The sequence below is a fragment of the Aulonocara sp. 'chitande type north' Nkhata Bay genome, linkage group LG6 (genome assembly GCF_057382095.1).
Source record: "Aulonocara sp. 'chitande type north' Nkhata Bay isolate Kocher_YH1m ecotype deep benthic linkage group LG6, A_spYH_male_GT1.1, whole genome shotgun sequence".
NCBI classification, from domain to species: domain Eukaryota; kingdom Metazoa; phylum Chordata; class Actinopteri; order Cichliformes; family Cichlidae; genus Aulonocara; species Aulonocara sp. 'chitande type north' Nkhata Bay.
The window spans coordinates 22157438-22177748 of NC_141349.1; the positions used below are offsets into that span (position 1 = coordinate 22157438).

A 20311-nucleotide genomic window follows, 5' to 3' on the forward strand; every position below is an offset into this window, starting at 1 on the left:
GTGCTGAAGTCCACTATCAGCTCCTTTGTCTTACTGACGTTTAGAAGGAGGTTGTTCCTCTGGCACCAGTTCTCCAGATTCCTAATCTCCTTCAGGTAGGCCGTCTCGTTGTTATCAGAGATCAGGCCCACCACGACGGTGTCGTCAGCAAACTTGATGATGGTGGTGGAGCTGGTAGTGGCCACACAGTCATATGTGTACAAAGAGTACAGCAGGGGGCTCAGAACACACCCCTGGGGGGCTCCAGTGCTGAGAGTGGTGGAGGCTGAGACATGTCCGCCCATCCTTACTGCCTGTGGTCTGCCAGTTAGGAAGTTGGAGATCCACTGACACATAGATGAGCTGAGTCCCAGATGCTCCAGCTTGGTGGTGAGTGTGGAGGGAATTATGGTGTTAAATGCAGAGCTGTAGTCTATGAAGAGCATTTTAACATAATTCCCCCTTCTAGTGTCCAAGTGAGTGAGTGATGTGTGGAGGAGATGAGAGATGGCATCGTCTGTGGAACGATTTGGACGGTAAGCGAACTGTAGTGGGTCCAGTGTGTCTGGTAGTGAAGAAATGATGAAGTCTCTGACCAGGCGTTCAAAGCACTTCATCACTACTGAGGTGAGGGCTACAGGGCGATAGTCATTGAGAGAAGCAGGGTGGGGTTTCTTCGGGACAGGAACAATGATGGACTCTTTGAAGCATGTGGGGATCACCGACTGAGATAAAGAGATGTTGAATATCTCAGTGAATATCTAATTTGTGCTTTGGACTGTCACCAGATTTCTTCTAGAAGTTTCTTGCCAGTCAGCAACTATCTTGGCAACACCACTTGAGTTTGTGTGTTGCATGCTAACATCCTTATCATATGTGTAATAATACTAAAGCGTCATCTTATGCACACACAAAAAACAAATATGGCTCCTTCGTGCAGGGTTTTCTGGTATGTTCATTTATGCTTCCCAATTTAAAAAAAAAGAAAAAGCAAAGTTCTTGCTTCTCAGCCACTGCGGCCACATCCTCACCGTTTTTTAGGCAGTTAAATAAACATACTGTGAGTGAGTCATAAGCTTAAATACAATAGTTGAAGGAACAAAAACGTAATGTTTAAAAATACCAGTCAAATCTGATTAAAGTAAATAAATAATAAGTATACAATGTAGTTTTAAGACTTCTCAATGTTTCGTAACATTAATGTTCTATGAACTCGTGAGTCCAGAAATCTGAATGTCATGAAAAGTATTTATTATTCGTGTATTATTATTTTACAATACAAGGTTGTTTTTTTCCTGATACTTCATGCAAACCACATTTCTCCAGGCCTGTCCTAATCAGCTTACTCAGTATCACTAGATCCAATGCTGCTCCTCCAGCAGAGCACACAAAAGTAGGAGAGACCAGAGATGCCATGGCTTAGTTAGGAGACTGTTTGCTTCAAGGCCACTAGAGGGTGCTGCCATAAAACTACAATAAATGAATTGACCTTTTGACCTGCTCACACTCTTTTATGCAAAACCCTGCTGATGACACACACACACACACACACACACACACAGATTCTAGGTCTGACCAACCGTGGGCAAAAAGATGACAGTCAATAAAATTCTAAAATTTTATTTATAAACACAATGAATAGTAGTTAAAAGTCCAGTGTCCCATTTAGGTACAAAGTAAAAACACACAGTCCAAGGCCAGAGCCAGCTATGCCACAAAGCCAGTTGCACTCCACACGTTGTTCACTTCAACAGGGGTAGCAATTGTCCTCTGAGACCCACCACCCTGTAAGTAGAAAGCCTGCACAGAGCGACAAAATAAGACAATTCACTATATAATTCACAGCCCATCCATCCCAAACATATCAGATCATTAGAGGTTTTGTCACATTACATACCTGCACTGAGAGACAAAATAACACAGCAGTGTTTGTAATGTGGGCTATAAGTAGACTAGCATATCAGTGCAATCAATTACACCTGCCTCCAATTAGTCCAGCCCTTTTACAGTCATTGACTGGGTGAGAAAACATGAGCAAATCAACCCAAGAGACAAGCAGGAAGACTCTCTGAAGGCTCCTGTGGCTGCACAGGCAGTCTTACAATTACGAGGTTGGAGAGTTGTTGTTTCAAAATGTTCACACTGATTTCACATGCTCATTAACTCACAACCAGCTGACCATATATATTTCTGCTGCTGAGCTGCTTTTTGATGGAGATTTTCTGAATTTATTTTGCTACCATAAGAGCAGACTCCATGCTGAAAGCATGTGCACTGTCACTTGCAATGAGTGGCACTAATGACGCTAAATTTAATTACAGGTCATGGACAGCCTTCATAAATGCTCATATTACTCACCCACACTGAATTCCAGCACAGGTTCATCTGGGTCCTGACTATTTCCTGCAAAGTAACACAAACGTCATCAGAACATTAAGTCAGAGAAACAACATTTGGAGCTTTTGTACATGATAAATTATACTGCAGTAGTAAAACAAAGTCAAGCAGCAGTACATTTATTAAAATCACCTTCAGCTGTAATATTTAAACTGATTTAGTGTCAATTTAGATTATGTTTAGATTAAAATGAAACTAGTACCCTTGTAATGTCTTTTTAAATTAGAGGTAAATATTTGTATATTTTTTACATAATATAATTATATTTACTGGATTTTCTCTCTATTGTAGTTTAGTATTATAGTTATTACTTGTTTTTTATTGACTTGTCTTGTTTTTACAATGATTTGCTCTGAATGCAGCCTTTAAAGAAAAGACTATCTGTTCAGTAACTATCCATCAGACTGGGTCCATGTTACCAGCCAAATGGGTAATAATTAAAGTAAGTTTTGAATTACGTATATTTGGGTGTTTAGGTGACACTTTTGCAAAAAAAAAAATATATAATTAGATTTAAAAGAACTAAACATGTATGTATTTAAAAACAATAAGTGTGTTAGAATTACTACAGCAACAGCTTGTAGCTCACTGTACTATTTTTGAGCACAACTTTGGTGCTTTTGCCTCATTTTTAAATCAGTGATCCCAGTAGCACAGTCTAAGCAGAGACCTCAGTGCTTGGCAAACAATCAATAGAATCAATATAATTATTAAAAAGAAACAAAATAAATGCCAACCATATAAAAAAAAACATAAACTTAAGGAAAAAACTAAACTTGATTTTGTGTCTTTAGGCTATTGTTAACAGCAAGCATGAGGTTAGTGCATATGTATTATTATTGGAAAGATTACTGCAAAGAAAAAAAGGTTGAACCAGGAGGGGGCGATATTGCTCTTCTTACCATGAGTTACATGCAGGCTATTACTTACCATGTCACTCACATTTATTTCACAAAACAGCTGAACCCACTTAATTCGATTTAATTGTATTTATGCAGAGCTGAATCACAACAACAGTCTCCTCGAGGTGGTATAGATTGTAAGGTAGAAAGTCTACAATTAAAAAGAAAAAACCTCAATACAGTGGGAAGGAACAACTCACTTTTAACAGGAAGCACCCTCTGGCAGAACCACGGTCAGGGAGGGGCAGCCCGCTGCGACCCTTTGGGGATGAGGAGACGAAAAAGGGGACAAAAGACACACTGTGGACGAGAGCCAGAGATGAACAAGAACTAATTATTGAATGCAGAGAGGTGTATAAACACATGGTGGGAATCCCCCAGCAGGGTAGTCCCAGGGTAACTAAGGGAGGATTCATGGTCACCTGATTCAGCCCTAGCTATATGCGTTGGCAAAAAGGTAACTTTGAAACTTAATCTTAAAAGTAGAGATAGTGTCCGTCTCCTGCATTCAAACTGGGAGCTGGTTCCACAGAAGGATGATCCCCTTCTACTTCTAAATATTCTAAAAACCACAAGGAAGCCCACAGTCTGAGAGCAAACTATCAAACTACGAGGTCTTTAAAATAAGATGATTATTCAAGACCTCATGTGTGATGGGAAGGATTCTAAATTTGATGCTGGACCCACAAATCATAAAAGAGAAACACTAACTCACACACACCAGAAAGTGCCAAGAATTATAATTATATGTAATTTAGTTTTGCGTTCCTTTATAATGCTTTCAACTATACAAATAAGACACTTCATGGGGGCGCCTGAGCCTTGTAGACACAACAAATACTGAACAAACCTCATGCGCCCTGTTGTTGACAAAACGATAAAAATGAATGTGTACTTCTGTCTTATTTAGGTCATTTTTGTAGTTTTTGTAGACAGACTACTGTAATTTCTCAATAAAATGTCGCTTATTATCGCTCACTCTCAAGAACAAAAACGTGAGTAATTTCCCAGTAGCTCACCATATTTGGGATCTTCTAACATCCACACTTCATGTTTAAACGGTGGTGCGGAGGCGGTGTACCGTCGCAGGCCGGATGTAGCATTCAGCGCGGTGTGCCTTTTTTTCAGTTGCTAAGCAACAGATTTGTCCCGCCCCTTTCGTTATGACGGGGCGGGCCAGTCCTTTGACTGGTGACGTTTCTTTGTAACGTCACCTGACGTTACAAAGAAACCTTAAACCGACCTTATATATAGACCTGGCTGTTCAGTTGAAACGCATTCACACAGCGGGACAGCAGCGCTTTAAACGTTCAAACACGGAGTTTAACACAAAACAACATTTTAGACATAAAAAACAAAAAAGTGAAATGGCAAGCTCGAACTGTAACACAATGACAAATGATGAAACAGTTCAGACCAATGGGGATAATTCTACAGTACATGCTTTGGTATCCCTCTTGGATAACTTGGTCAGTAGTTTTTCGAACAAGCAGTTGTTAGAGCTTACCGCAGGCTATCCGGATTGCGTCACCGCTAAGCGGCTTGTAGGTTTTGTAGAGGACGTAATGGACCTGTGTGAACAGTCACTAGCAGTATCACCGCTGAGGTCTTCCCAGAACTCCCCTGTACATGAAAACTGTTCTGTCCACACCACTACTGGCAAAACGGTTTTGTCACGTGTGAAATTTTTGGACGATTCTGCTGAGCAGGAGTTTGATACAGCACAGAATATAGATGCTAACAGCCAAGAAACAGCTAACACAGAAGAAAGCTGTCAAAATGCTGACCAACACAGTGCTGCAAAACCCAAAACGGTTTTGTCACGTGTGAAATTTTTGGACGATTCTGCTGAGCAGGAGTTTGATACAGCACAGAGTATAGATGCTAACAGCCAAGAAACAGCTAACACAGAAGAAAGCTGTCAAAATGCTGACCAACACAGTGCTGCAAAACCAGAAAACAATCCAATTCCAGATCCCCAGCAGCAGAAATCCTGTGTTGAACATGAAGCCAGCATCCCACCGTTAACAAACGTAAGTCAAACGGAGTCATATAAAAAGATACAGCATCACAGATCTTCTGTAGACTGTGAGCCACCTGAAAAAACAGACTTTGAAAGATGGTTAGAGACATTAATTCAGGCTGTGCTTTCAAAGCTTGGTAAACTTTTAAAGTGCCCTCATTCTCACCAAAAACGTTTGTTGGATCTACTCTTGGACAAATTCAAGGGGATGGATTTGCATTTAGACCGAAAAGTGCAGAATTATTTTGACTGCATTGCTAATGCGATTTTCACTGATATTTGTGACAAATTACATAAATTGTCACTAATATCATTGGAAATGGGGAGGAGTGGGGAGGAGGATTCAATGAATTTAATGGAACAACCAATATTTAATATCATAACTACTTCAGTATTCCAAGAACACCTGTTGGCAGTAACAGTTACTGATAGACTGGAATCATATGAAAAGAAAGAAAGATGCAGATTTTCAGTGGAAATCTTTGTGGAAGGACTGATTTCCCAGGTTTCAAAAAAATCAGGCACAGTCCTCAGCATTGAAAGTGCTGAAGCTATCTCCAACCGGCTTACCATGAAAATCTGGACTGAAATCAGGGCCAGATACGACAAAATCCCACCAGAGAAGTTCAAGAAACTCAGCGAGAGGGTTTTCAAATCCCTCTGTAAAAGATGGAAGCATGCATCTTTGGTGACATTCTGGCAATTAAACTTCCAAAATCTTGATGAAGATATTGTTAAAACTTTCAAAAGAAAGATATTCACAGAACCAAGTTGCATATCTAAGTGCTTCTCATCGGTGCGGGCATTTTTTGGGAGGTGTAAGGGAAGAAACAAAGTTTCCACTTTATAGTGACATCGTGATATCAACAGCAAAATATTTTCTAAAACTCACTGGACACTTTAAATGAGCTAGTTTTACATTTAGATCAGATCAAGTCATTTTTGAAATCCCCAGGAATGGTCGCGGCAGATGGCCACCCCGCCCTGAGCCTGGTTCTGTCGAAGGTTTCTTCCTCTTAAAAGGGAGTTTTTCCTTCCCACTGTCGCCTCGTGCTTGCTCAGAGGGGTTTGTTCTTTTGGGGTTTTCTTTTTAATACTGTAAGTTGTTACCTTACAGTGTGAAGCACCTTGAAAACACCATTGTTTCCTTTGGTGCTATACAGATTGAAGTGACTTGCACTGATAACATAACTAAGCTGGGACTTTAATTTAACATCAATAAAATTATAAAAATATTACATCTTGATTTCTGCTTGTTTTCATTGTCTGTGACTTAATGAATACAAATGTGTAATTTAACAGATTCTTTCTTTATGTTAGTCTGACCGGTGATTCCACGTTGGCCTTAGGTGTTGGCGCAGATACGCTGCAGCCCCTGAGCCATTAATGGCCCAGCACACTACAGTAAAAACAAAACAACAGCCATCTGTCCAACTAGGAAAGGAAAATAATAAACTGCCTCCTTGGAGGCAACCTGACCGACTGCAATCACTCTCAGGCAGATTGATGAAGATCTGCAAATAACTGTTGTCTAATTTATAAACGCAGACAGATTGCCAACACGTCTGTTCACAATAGAGGACTGTACTTACATGGTTGCAAACTGGTTGTTATCTTGCTTATATGAAAACATTACTTTGGAGCAATGAAACTCAAACACATTCATTTTTAAAATGCCTCAAAATGAAATTTTGAAATATTTGGCTTTATGCTTTGAAAGTGCCGTTGTGAGTGGGAGTGTGAAATCCTTACTTGATGTGTTCCCTTTGCCTTTACTGTTTTCAGTTTTATTTGTCATATGCAAGTTAGCACAGGGTCAACATTGCAATGAAATGTGTTTGACGAGCAGCAGTCACTCAGCAGCATGGTACAGTAGAAGAAAATATAATAAAATATAATAAAATAAAATAAAAAATAGAAAAATAGTAAAGAGCAAAATATTAGAAAGACGTGGTAAAAGAGAAAAGATGACTAAAAATATATATATATATATGTATCTATAAATATATGTACACTAGTGATTAAATAAGAAAATCTTGAAAAGAAATATGACGGGAGGTCAGATGGGATATTGCACAGGAATGAGCAGCAGAAAATTACAGTATTACTCAGACTTTTAATAGTCATATTGTCAGTTTTGGCCGACGGTCATGGGTCACTTCCACTAAAATAGCACGAGACTGGAGTAAAATGTACTTTATTAATGAGAACACATGGTGATACAGCAAAGAATCCAACCCTTCTGAAAAGCAAATGGCTTCCTGTTATACTCTACCTGATTCAGGTGAGCATCTGGAATAGACCAAGTCTGGGGGTCAGCAAACCAAAGGGAAACAAAACCCTCCCCATAAGAAAACCACTACAATATAACCAACACGTTCTCACTCCCAAAGCGTAACATTTTACGCTAGGTGACAAATCGTCACCATATTACGTTTTTGGCTACCCACCACGTTCCTGAATGACGACCTCGGAAAAAAGAGGAAATATGAGAACTGTCTGGACTGAATCTACACATGTTTGCTCTTTTTCTTCAAATCGCTTAGAAACACGCTATTTAACATCATTAAAGTCCTGGTTAAGGTCAGGAATAAGGTTATGGTCAGGGCTAGGGATAAGGTTAGGTTTAGGGCTGGAATACAGGGCTGGAACGTCTATTACCGCGGGAGCGTCATTGAACTGGATTCCAGCCATAGCCCGCCGCGTACCATAAGAACGCCGAAGGTCTCCTTTCACGTTCCTCAGGAACGCCGCGGGACGTGACAAAACGTCGACATGTTACGCCTCGCACATCATAGACATATGAAGATTTGTAACAAGTCCTATAAATAACTCCATAACATATAAACTTCAGTCTCTTCTATATACATTAAAACAGCGGTCCCCAACCTTTTTTGCGCCACGGACCGGTTTATGCCCGACAATATTTTCACGGACCGGCCTTTAAGGTGTCACAGATAAATACAACAAAATAAAACTAGTACCGGTACCGGAAAAAAAGAAGATTTATTCATAACACACGTGAAAGACCCAGGAAAACAGAGTTAACGATAAAAACGATAACAAAATAACGATAAAAAACGATTAAAAACTCTGAAAACCATACATTTCACACCCGAGCCTCATCTCTCGACCAAACGACGGTCCGTGGCCCGGCGGTTGGGGACCGCTGCATTAAAACACCTTAACCACAGTTAGGTTTCAGCCCTCGCTGACTCAGAACAAAGTAAGACAATCAGAGTTCGATTGGTTTTTACTTGTGCAGGGGAAGCCTGGTCGGATTCTCAGAGTTGCAAGCTCTACACCCAAACTCAGACAACTCCAACTCCAGCCTCCACTCGCAGCCTTTTATTGAATGAAAACAGTTACACAACCGCCCATTGTAAACCCCATATGTTGTGTGGTAAAAGCTAAGGCACTGTGTGTGTGTGTGTGTGTGTGTGTGTGTGTGTGTGAGTGAGAGAGAGAGAGTGTATGTGTGTCTGTATACGTGACTTCCTGCTTACAAACGTTTTAACCGCATCTCTAGTCATAAAAGGGTCATCTCCCCTCAACCTCGTATATGGCTTAACCTCTCTAACGGTCCACCATTTACATGGTGAGCCCATAAAGGGCAGGAAGTGAACATTCCTTACCAAATAAGGAAACCAGAATCTTATATAGATTGTGCCTGCAGTTGAAAACTATAGCTAGTAACATCCCCAACATCCTACATGTGGGGGAGGAACAGAAAATATCTGAACATACAGTTCAAGACAAGGTCCAAGCACAATAATGACAACTTTTAACAAAATCACTCCAACACACACTCCCCTAGCCTGGCACATTGGTTTTCTCCAGGAGCTCATAAGCAGGTGATTGAGCTGCTTTTACTCTTTACAAAGTGAGTACTGTTAACACTTCTCTTTTTACATATACAACTAATTTAGGTTACAGACAAATGATTAAATGTGAACAGCTCTAACACAGGTTCTTTTCCTGACACAGGTAGGATGGCCAGTCCCCCTGTCTCTTCACCTTTAACGAGTCACTTAAATAACAACCCAAAAAGCCTAATAAAGAATCACAATCAACCAGTGTGTGTTTTTCTTCATTACGGTTTTTAAATACAAATCAGTCAGTCAATTAATAAAAATACAAGTAAGGGTAATGGAACCCCTGGTCTCCATTACACACATAAATACCATAAAGACACTAAGTCGTAGAGCTCTGAACTCCTTGCTTCTATGATATTTACACTTCTTCTTGGCCTTCTCCTTCACTCTGAGTCACTCCAGGATAAACGCATCAGCTCAGACATACAATAATTAAAATATGTGTAGGTGACCGTTTGGCAGAAGACGATGTCGAGGCGGTACTGCAGTGACACGTCCGTGGCTATCGTCGGGGCGGTGTCCTGCATCAGAAGGAAGTCAATAGACTTCTTGGCTTTGTTGCTCATCATGGCGCTGTAGTCTGTGGGCGTGGCCTGCAAAAAGTGTAAATAAACCATCAGAGACCAAACACAAATATGCCTTCCAACCACTAGTTTAGACAACATCTTGCAAAGAGTGTGTATTTCAGAGTGCAGTTGTTTTTAAATTTGACAGAAACAGAAATAAAGACGGAAGAGAAGGACAACAGGGAAAGCAGAAGCACCGACACACTGAAATCTTTTAGGGTCAAGCTCCAGAACTAGCCACAAATCCTGCTGGAAAGAACCTAAAAATACTTAAAAATACTTGCAGAGATCGAATGGAGCCGTTAACTCAAAAGCCTGGTGTCAGGCATGTTCTTTAATAAATAAGAAACGAGCTGATATGTTACAGACCCCAGTCTTTACGTAAAGAAAAAGCTGACATTTAGAGCGGTCTCGCAGCAGATTTTAAAACAGTGACACTGATTTGTGGGGTTTTTGGGCACAAATTTGAACCTTTTTGTTTTATCCATGTCCTTGAACACAGCTCGTGACTTGGGCGCTTTCATATGTACCGATTCATTTAGGTTTGTGCACTGAGGCCAGATTTAGGTATTAAAAACGAGTCAGTCATAACACTTCTTACATTAGTTAAAAAGCTGAGCTTACACTAAACCAACATTTAAATTTCCCCTTGTGGGACTAATAAAGGTATATCATATCATATCATATCATATCATTACTAAAGTATTGCTGCAACATTGTAAAGACAAAGATGACACACAGACCAGACATAAAACACTGAACACTTTTTAAAGACGAGTCATTTAAGAGTATTTTCTCATAGAATAAAGTCGGCTGATATGGTGAAGGAAAAATCTGCTCACGAATCCTCCAACTTCTTAAAAGTAAGGAGTGACCTGAGCTGGAAATCAACATGAGAGGGATGACTCAAGAAGAAGAAGAAGCAACAAGAAAAGAAAAACAGAGTTCAGAGTGTAGTTAAGATATCAAGCTGTATCCACAATGTGTGCCAAGAAACTAAGCTTGTCTGTTGTCATGCTAAAGAAATAAAAAATCTGGAATCAGAAAACAGCCAATAACTGCTGATCAACTCACCCACTCCTCTTCGTGCCAGTCCACGTGCAGTGACGACTGGCTGTTGTGACCGCTGTACTTTGCTCTCAGCGTATCCTGGTCATTGCGGAGCACTACTTGTTCAGACTCAGCGGAAGGAGAAGCTTTGGTTGCGATGTACTCGTACTGCGTTCAGGGCCTAAATAGCTGAAGCTAGCAGCTTGCAGCCGCACACTGCCACCAGCTGACGGGTCTGAAAGGAAGAGGGTATGAATGAAATATGAAGCGTCCCCACGTAACGTCAAACACTTTTAGTACCTTGTCAACCAGACTGGCGAGCGTCCACTCCAGTCCGCTGGCCGATTGGTCTTTGGCAGCTTGAGACAGCCTCTCTGCGTAATAGCTGACCTGAGTCTTCAGCGTGTTGACGTAGGCGATGATCTCTTTGGCTCGGACAGTGTCCTGGGGTATGTGGATGATGACTGAGCTGGAGAGGGCACTACTGCAGGGAACAAAGACACACCGACACATCTGTATCCGAGCTGGGACTGAGGACACTCACCAGCCACTTTATTAGGTACATGTGTTCAAAAGCTTGTGGCAGCAATTTAGTGCATTTAGTCAAATAAAGACAATAGAGTGGCCTGCAGGTGTATATTTTTGTAATGTTTCTGTCTTATGCCTGAAATATGCTTCAGCAGGAAATATACGCTGTAACTGGAAACAACAGCATGATGGACCGGTTTAGTGTTAAGAGGTGTTACATCTGAAGTTAGAACGTAAATTTCCTGCAGAAATCTAAATCAAGCTTCAGAGGTACTGTTCCAAAAATATAGGGAGGGACGTTACCCACCAGATGTAAAAACAAACACTGTCTGCATGCACATGCCTGCTCTCAATGAGCCTAATCGTGGCTTAGAAAAAACAACGAGGAGCCGACTTCGATAAATGCGATACCACTCGCTTCACAAATTCAGACCATCTGTGTACAGTGGCGTGTCTAGAAAATTTTTGTTGGGGGGGCCAGGTAGGGGCACAGATTTGGAGAAGGGTGGCAGATTTAATTGGCAGATAATGTTTTAAAAAAAAATTCTACCAACCCTTAACCATAATTCAATAATCCTATAAACCTAATAACCAAATGCACTTTTAACTCTTATTAGAATGAGATTTTAACCACTACGGTGCAAAGTTTTTAGATACTGCGTTGATAAAGTACAAGAGATACAATCAGTGCTTTGTCAGTGTTTACTCAGCAGTCAAGGACAACAATATTTGCATAGTATTTTTACTGACATATAGTGCACATATGTTTTGGGCAAAAACATTTTTGAAAATTAAAATACGAACATTTGTAACAAACAATTGACAAATTAGCCAATGCCAATGCAAAACTTTATCTGCCTGTTAAAAAAAGAAGATAATCTTCTCACAAACTGGTGTTTGATTTTGAAACAGGAAAAAAGTGGGGAAACAACTGAAAAGACTAACATTTGAATGAAACCTGAAAGCAAGTAAATACTTTCTATGCTGCCTTATCGTAAACTTTGGTAATATTGATAAAGAACAACACTGGCTGATGATAAAATACAGTCAGCTGGCATGGTGACACTGCCAGTATTAACCTGCAGGGCTGGACTGGGACAAAAAAATTGGGCATTTTTACTACAGACCGACCCACCAGGTAGTAAAGCCATAAAGACTTTGACTGAAAACAAACCCTGTTGTGACAGTGATGTACAGTCTTGTTGGTATATGTATGATTTCTATACATTTTACGTCACATAAAAACTTTGGTTGTAAGATTTAGATAATTATTTAATAAAAACTAGGTATTTTAAATGAGAATAAGAAAGAAAAGTATTTCTTTGTGCCCACCTTTCCCTGTTAATGCCCTACCTGGCCCCCTGGCAAAACTTTGCTAGACCCGCCCCTGCACAGTTACCAGCTGTCTGCTACATAAAAAAGGATCCTGGTGTTATTTGTCTCTCAGAAACAGTTCATAACTTCCCTTCAACTCATTCATGTCACCTAAAAGGTAAACCTGTTTCTCCATCACCTGTTCAGCTCTGATGGTTCAGTAAGGACATCTCCTGGTTTCATCTTCATGTTTCCCTCTCACCACATATCTAAACAGACATCATGACCAGCAGCTTTACAGCTGTGGCTCCAGCAAACATCAGCTGATACTAGAAATTAATATTAAATACATTCTAACAACAGCCGATCAAGCTTAAACGTGCTGCTGTTGTTTAGCGCAACATCTGCTGGTTTCCTCTTTCTGGCGCAAAGTGGGCGATAAACAAGAGAGAAAAGCCGATCAGCTGATCATTGATCAGTTTCATGATTGAAGTAGCAACAGGAGAGGGAGGGGGAGAGAATGAGAGAAGAGGCAGCTGTGCAGCATAAAGACAGAATAAATCCAGCTTTGTGTCTTTTTTCCATTATAGCTAAAGTTCGGGACAAACTGCGTCTCTTCTCAGCTCAATACGAAACGTGTAATATTTTCTCTGAATGAGGGACCATTCCATTTTTTTAAGGAGCCGTTGGCAACTCTACTAACCTTATGAATAAAATAAAGTTCACTATCAGTAACATCATAGCACCCACCCAGCTGTATAAAAACTCTGTCAAACTGGCTAGAACGCAGTATGAGTTATTGCAACTGACAGTAAAAAGTCAGCAACATGAAAATAAACTCCACCTAAACTTGGTTCATATCTGACCCAGATAGACTGCAGGTCATAACTTCTTACCTGAAGTTCAGTTCACCTGACACTCGGACTGGTGGCTGCTTCGGGTCTCTCCTCCTGCCTCCCCTTCCCTCATCCACCTGTTGCCTCTGTGGAAGCCCCGTCATAGCCACCACCAAACAACGGAGTTATTTCTACACATCGACCTGCATCTGGCCAATCCACCACCTCTCATTGTTCATGCCATTACAAAAAAAATAAAAAATAAGTCACTGGGGATATGCCCGGTATGCCCGATGGCCAGTCCAGCTATGTTAACCTGCAACCAAATCTGCAGCTCCATACAGCAATGTTACGACTTAGATTATATCTTATAACTCATAACTCTTATGTTAGCTGCCCTCAGTAGCATACTGTCTGAAATATTCCACAGCTGCAATAATTCTTTAAGTGTTATTTTTTTCCTTGGTATTCTAATTTCACCGAAGTTTACTAAACTCAACAAACTTGATATTACTTACCGGGACATTTATTCTGTCCTCATTTTCTTTCACCGAAAAATTGTTTCCTGCAGTGCCATCTTTCGCGCTTGGCTCTCCTACCTTTGCTAACGTGATGCGCATAGCGCAGAAGCGATGCTGCATTCACTTACACTCGGATATCTGAGCGTCACCGTGAAAACATAATCGGACATTTGATATTTGATTGAATTTTATTGTTTTGCCTTTGGGGTGGCACCTGGGGTGGCCAGTCTGGTTTGGGGGGTGGCCTGTGCCCCCCCAGGCCACCCCGCTGGACACGCCATTGGTGACAGCAGGGGGGTGGTGTTTATTTCACCTCTGGCTGTTAAATGTTTTGATTTGTGAGTGTTAGCAGAGACGGGTCTTCCAGCGGAATCTGCATGAATATTGAAGATACTTATATTGTCTAGACGGAGGAATAATCACACGTGGGGCATCGGCTTTTCACCGGAACAACACTTAGTTTTTATTATTGAACTCTCGCGTGCACTCTGCAGCATAACAGGAAGCATCCTTTCAAAATAAAATCACAACAGATGACAACGAGGGCATACCTATTAACTAGCTCAACACCCCCACTTGCACTCACGTTGTCAGCTTTACATGCATTCCAAAAGAAACAGTTTTTCTTTACTATTTGTTTACACTCCAAACATATATTTCTCAAACTTCAATAACTTCCCCTTTGTTGCTGGCTTTGTCATAACATCGGCCACCATCAGATCTGTCGGACAATACTCCAATATCAAATTTCCAGCATTAACTGTTGATCTCACAAAATGATATTTGATATCGATATGCTTACACCTCTGTCTGTTAACAGGATTCTTTGCCAATGCAATAGTCCCTTGATTGTCCTCAAAAATCTTTGGCGGTCTCTTTTGATGCTCATACATGCTTTGCAACAGTTGTGTCAAGTACAAACATTCTTGTGTTGTTGCTGCCAAAGCTATGTACTCTGCTTCACAAGTTGACAAGGCAACAGTTGGCTGCTTCTTTGTTCGCCATGACACCAAAGTACCTCCTTCATTCAGGCTTACGCAGTAACCTGTAGTACTCCTCCTGTCAGTCACATCCGCAGCCCAGTCTGAGTCACTGTGACCTTGTACTCTCAAATCTTTGTCACTTTTCCTGTAGCACAATGTCTTGTCTTTTGATTGTTTCAGGTACCTTAGAACATGTTTCACAGTAGCCCAATGTTCCACAGCTGGTTCTTTGAAGTGCTGTGACAGCTTACTTACAACAAAACTCAAATCTGGTCGTGTGCAAGAGGTCAAGTAAATAAGGCTACCTACTGCCTCTCTGTACATTCTGACATTGTTCATTTTCTCAGCATCATCATTGTAGTTCAACCTTTGTTCACAAGGAGTTGATCTTGGTTTACAGTCTTGCATTTGAAATCTTTCCAGTATGTTCTCTACATATCTCTCTTGTAACATTTTTACACAATCTTGGGTTTGCTCAAAATCAATACCAAGAAAATGTTTGAGTTTCCCCATATCTTTCATTTTGAATCTTGCAGTTAGCATTTCCTTCACAGTTTTCAAAACCCTTTCATCACTGGCTGCAATAATAATATCATCAACCCATATGATCATGATCACTTTTTCTTTTCCTGTTTTCCTTGTGTAAACACAATGATCTACAGGACTCTGCATGAAACCGTTCTCTATCAAATAGTCATGTAATGTCCTGTTCCAGTTTCGGCCTGACTGTTTAAGCCCATAAAGTGACTTTTCCAGCTTGTAGACCAGTTTCTCATCTGTTTTTCCTTTTACTTCATAGCCTTCTGGCTGCTCAACATACACTTCAAAATCTATTGGTGCATGCAAGTATGCGGTTTTTACATCCATCTGATGCAAAATCAGGTTTTCTTGTATTGCACACTGCATCAATACTCTTATGCTTGTCAGGTTAGCAGTCGGAGAAAAAGTTTCATCATAGTCTATCCCAAAACACTGGTTGTAACCTTTAGCTACGTACCGTGCTTTATATTTTTCTGATCCATCACCACTGTTTTTCTTCACATATACCCATCTACCCCCCACTGCTTTCTTTCCCCCAGGTAAGATTGTTAGGGTAAAGGTGTTGTTCTCTTTTAAGGATTGCATTTCTTCATCCATAGCTGCTTTCCACTCTCTAGAGTTGGGTGACCTTGCAGCTTCACTGAATGTCACGGGTGAGTTACTTATCAGTCTGTAACAGTAGTCTATGTTAGTCAGCACTTGATCATCAATGTCTTCTCCTGACTCATATTCATTTAGATAATCTGGTTTCTTTCTTGTTCTAGAAGGATACCTTCTGGAGTTTTCAGTCTCATCACTAAGTGGCATCTGACTGTTCACTTCTGGTTGGTTGTCAGTATCTGGTTCCTGTGAACTGGTACTGGGGCTTTCCCTGTTCACGTTTGGTCTCTCCCTCACCTGTATGTCTTCATCCTCAGATGTCGTATCAGTTTGTGTTTGCTTTTCCTCATTGTGTTTGGTTACAAACTTAACCAGCCTAAACTTTTGCACTTTGGCGCTGTCTGGGAAATAAACCTTGTATGCTGGACTGTTTTTGTCGTAGCCTACAAAAATCCCTTTTGTACACTTAGAATCCAGCTTACCCTTGTTTTGCTTGTAAGCATAACACTCACACCCAAACTTTCGCATTCTGGATAGATTGGGCTTCCGCCCAGTCAGCAAAAAGTAAGGTGTCTGCCCTGTCCGGTTGTTAAAGCATCTGTTTCTCACGATAGCCGCTGTTTGAACTGCATACGTCCATAATTCCTTTGGTATGGCACTCTCAATAAGCATGCACCTCCCCATATCAAAAAGTGTTCTCCAGCCACGTTCCGCTGTACCATTCTGGTGAGGGGAATATGGGGCTGAAGTTTCATGTCTTATTCCATGTTTGTTTAACAATACCTGGTAACTCTTTGCCATGAACTCTGTGCCGTTGTCTGACCTGATACACTTTACCTTCCCGAGTGGGGCTGTATCGGCCAAAAAGATTTCAGTTGCTTGCATTGTTTCACTTTTGTTTTTGAGAAAATATACAAATACTGCACCGGAAAAGTCATCGGTAAACAATAATGCATATCTGTGTCCATCTCGTGATTCTGGATCTATCGGCCCTGCTAGATCCGTATGTACCAGCTCGAGAGGTTTCTCAGCTCTCCTGTCAGGGTTTCTATTCCTAGTCTGGACAAATTTTCCCTGAATACACACCTCACAGTTCAAACTTTCTTTGTCAGTTTTCCCTTTGATTTTCATACCTTCAACCACATTTTGTAGCTTCAGAATGTCACTATGATTGCAATGTCCCAAAATTTCATGCCATGTCTGCACATCAAAACAATTATTACACTTATCATCGTACTCACTTACAGTCTCAAGGTAATAAAGTCTGTTGTGCTCATGGATGTGAAACTTTGTACCGTCTCTGTGTTGAAGGACGTTCCTTCCTTTCTTAAAGATGATAGTGGCTCCGTTCGTGGTGGCCGCTCTCACAGAGAAGATATTCTGTGGAAATGAGGGAATGCATAGGGCGTCTTTCAGTGTTGTTTTACACTGTCTCCCTCTGCTGTCTATCAAGCACACCTCTGCATCTCCTCTGCCTTCAGCCACTCCTTTACACCTGGTGCCATCAGCTAATTCCACACAGTGCGTTCCCGGCTGGAAGTCGTCATTAAATTTCTTGAACGCTGTTTTATCATTCAGGATGTGTGATGTTGCGCCAGTATCCACCATTAGGCCTTTGGTCCTGATGTCTTGTGGCTGTTGAGGTGCCGCGTAGTCATCGCTCATCCGGAAGACATAGGTGTCGTCGCTCTCTGCGTTGTCGCCCTCCTCCGAGGCTATGCGTGCTTCATCATTCCGTTGTCGTCTCCTGCAAGTCGACTCTCGATGGGTGTTGCTCCTACAGTGACTGCACCACTGTCTGTAGCGGCATGCTCTGGCCTTGTGTCCCCGTTGGCCACACTTAAAACAGACTATGTCTGACATGTCTCTCCTGTGGTCATTAGCAGCTGCTGCGGGTCTCACGCTGGGTTGCACTCTCGCCTTCATGATGTTATCCTCTTGTTCCATTAAGCGCATTTTCTCAGTGTCCTCATAGCTGCGGAGTTTCGTTTTAAATTCCGCAAACTTGATTTCTGATTCACTTTGCGTAATGTGAACGGAAAAAGGTTTAAATGTTTCTGGTAAACCTTTTAACACCATCGCTACAAGCAGACCATCACTAAGTGTCTCTCCAGCATTTCTCAGGGCTGTAATAAATGTCTCTGCGCGTATGATGTACTCCGTGACGCTCTCACTGCTTGCTTTCTTCAGAGAAGTCAGTTCGGTATAAAGGCTGATAATTCTTGGTTTACCTTTTCCTGCATAATAGTCTCTTAAAATTTTCAGTGCCTCGCGTCCATCATCGGCAGCTTCTCTCATCACGAGCGATAAACTCTTATCATCCAGGAACTGTATTAACTCTGCATAGGCCTGGGCATTCTTATCTTCGTCGTCATCGCTTTTCAATATTGTGTCTTTTAGACCTTGTAATCTAAGATGTCCCAAAAATTTTGTCTCCCACAGTTCATAATTCTTCTCATCTCCGTCAAAAACCAACCTTGCCCATCGGCCACTGGGTTCACCAGCACGCTTATTCATGGTGCTAACTTAGCACGCTAGCCCTCACCGAACACGCTGTACTTTGCGACTTTTCTGGTGGTAAACTTTCCCCTGGCGTAGCTTCAATGTTTTCCTGGGCCCATAACCTGTTAGCAGAGACGGGTCTTCCAGCGGAATCTGCATGAATATTGAAGATACTTATATTGTCTAGACGGAGGAATAATCACACGTGGGGCATCGGCTTTTCACCGGAACAACACTTAGTTTTTATTATTGAACTCTCGCGTGCACTCTGCAGCATAACAAGAAGCATCCTTTCAAAATAAAATCACAACAGATGACAACGAGGGCATACCTATTAACTAGCTCAACAGTGAGTATAATGTTGTGTCTCACTTAATTAGGTCAGTTTGTTCATACCTCGTTTTGACAGCTGTATTTTGCCTCCAGGTCAGCTGGATACACTTATGCATTTGGAAATGCTTCCTTGACCTTGAGTAGTACATTCTTACTACTTACGGGCTCTTCTTTGCTCTTTTGTATTTCTGGCATGATTTTATGATTGAGGGAGGGCGAACTGAAACCATTTTTTAAATACTGAGCCTGTTCATAATATCAGCTGATATGAATATATAAAAATAAGAAAATCGTATTTTACGTTCTGACTCCTCCTTTTTCCTTGCAACTGTCCTCTAGTCCTCCACATTGTCTCACTGACTCTGGCTAAATAAAATCATGAATAAACTATTAAAAAAGACAAGTGTATCCGGAGGACTCTTGAAATCTGTGTTTGTAAAATCCTGCTTTGTGCTTTGCCAGTGCTGCGTGTTGCATTATTCACTTGAGGTTGTCTAATGTTAATAACAAATCAGTTATTTGATGTGTTGCCACGCAGACATCAGCGTCACAATTCTAATGCCCAGTAAGTGTTTTGTTTTTCTCCTGCTGTGTATGACTGCAATTACCTCAAAAAGCGCCTCGAGCAATCTTGCTTTTATGAGCTCTTCAGTGACGTGGGTTGTTTGATGTTTCCATATTCACTTGTTTTCAATATGTATTTATTGAAAGGCTGCACTCTGCTGGGTTTTATAATAGAGGCTGTGGGCCATTTTAAGCTGTGCACACTGTGAAAAGACCAAAAGAAGGTCAGAAAGTCTGTTTCCTCTCAGCAAGAACTCATTACCCAGAGGCCACCTCTTCTGGGCCACTCCCTCTTTAAAATGTCAGTGTTCGAAATTGTTGTAAACACGCCCTTACTCCCATACTAAAAAGGTCAGGAGCTATTTAGTAACAGCTGATAGTATCATTAGCTGTAACCTAAACTTTCACCCTCTTTTTGCTTTGAATAATTCAGGCATCAGTTATTTAGTAGGGGGCGGCAGTGGGGGGGGTATGGATGTGTCTTCTTGTCAAGTGTCTGATCTCTGTGTGAAGTTTGATCAATGAAAAGCAAATCACGTCAGAATAGGCCGGAAGTCTGACCCTGTGAGAATGAGTAAACTTTTAGTACACAAAGTAAGTTTTTATTAACAAATGCAACGTTTGGGTTTAATAACAGTTTGACCTTAATCATTGCGATGTACCAAGGTAAAATTAAAACAATTGCTGTTTTAATCTACTGTCATGAAGAAGCTCAGAGACAGAAAATAGATATTTTATAGAGGTGTTCATAAATTAGTCCTACATCCAAAAAAGATTGGATTTCACCTTAATCTGAAA

At 41.0% G+C, this 20311-nt stretch overlaps 1 protein-coding gene across 4 annotated transcripts; it reads right to left on the reverse strand.

Moving 5' to 3' along the window:
- Nucleotides 1-1573: 1573 nt before the first annotated feature.
- Nucleotides 1574-14242, reverse strand: LOC147327750 (inositol polyphosphate-4-phosphatase type I A-like). Of its 4 annotated transcripts, none has more exons than XR_015129883.1 (6): nt 13531-14234; nt 10817-11276; nt 4298-9769; nt 3479-3578; nt 2338-2382; nt 1574-1779 (listed from the first exon to the last, which is right to left on the reverse strand). XR_015129883.1 is itself a non-coding variant. In XM_086295627.1 (6 exons), the coding sequence occupies exons 1-3, from the start codon at nt 13632-13634 to the stop codon at nt 10974-10976; spliced, it is 342 nt and encodes a 113-aa protein (XP_086151753.1). In that variant the 5' UTR covers nt 13635-14231; the 3' UTR covers nt 1574-1779; nt 2338-2382; nt 3479-9769; nt 10817-10973. The 4 variants fall into 4 exon arrangements, 2 of the variants coding, with proteins under 2 accessions (XP_086151753.1, XP_086151752.1); XM_086295627.1 differs by having other exon boundaries at nt 3479-9769; nt 10817-11027; nt 11093-11276; nt 13531-14231; XR_015129882.1 differs by having other exon boundaries at nt 3479-9769; nt 13989-14231.
- Nucleotides 14243-20311: the final 6069 nt, after the last annotated feature.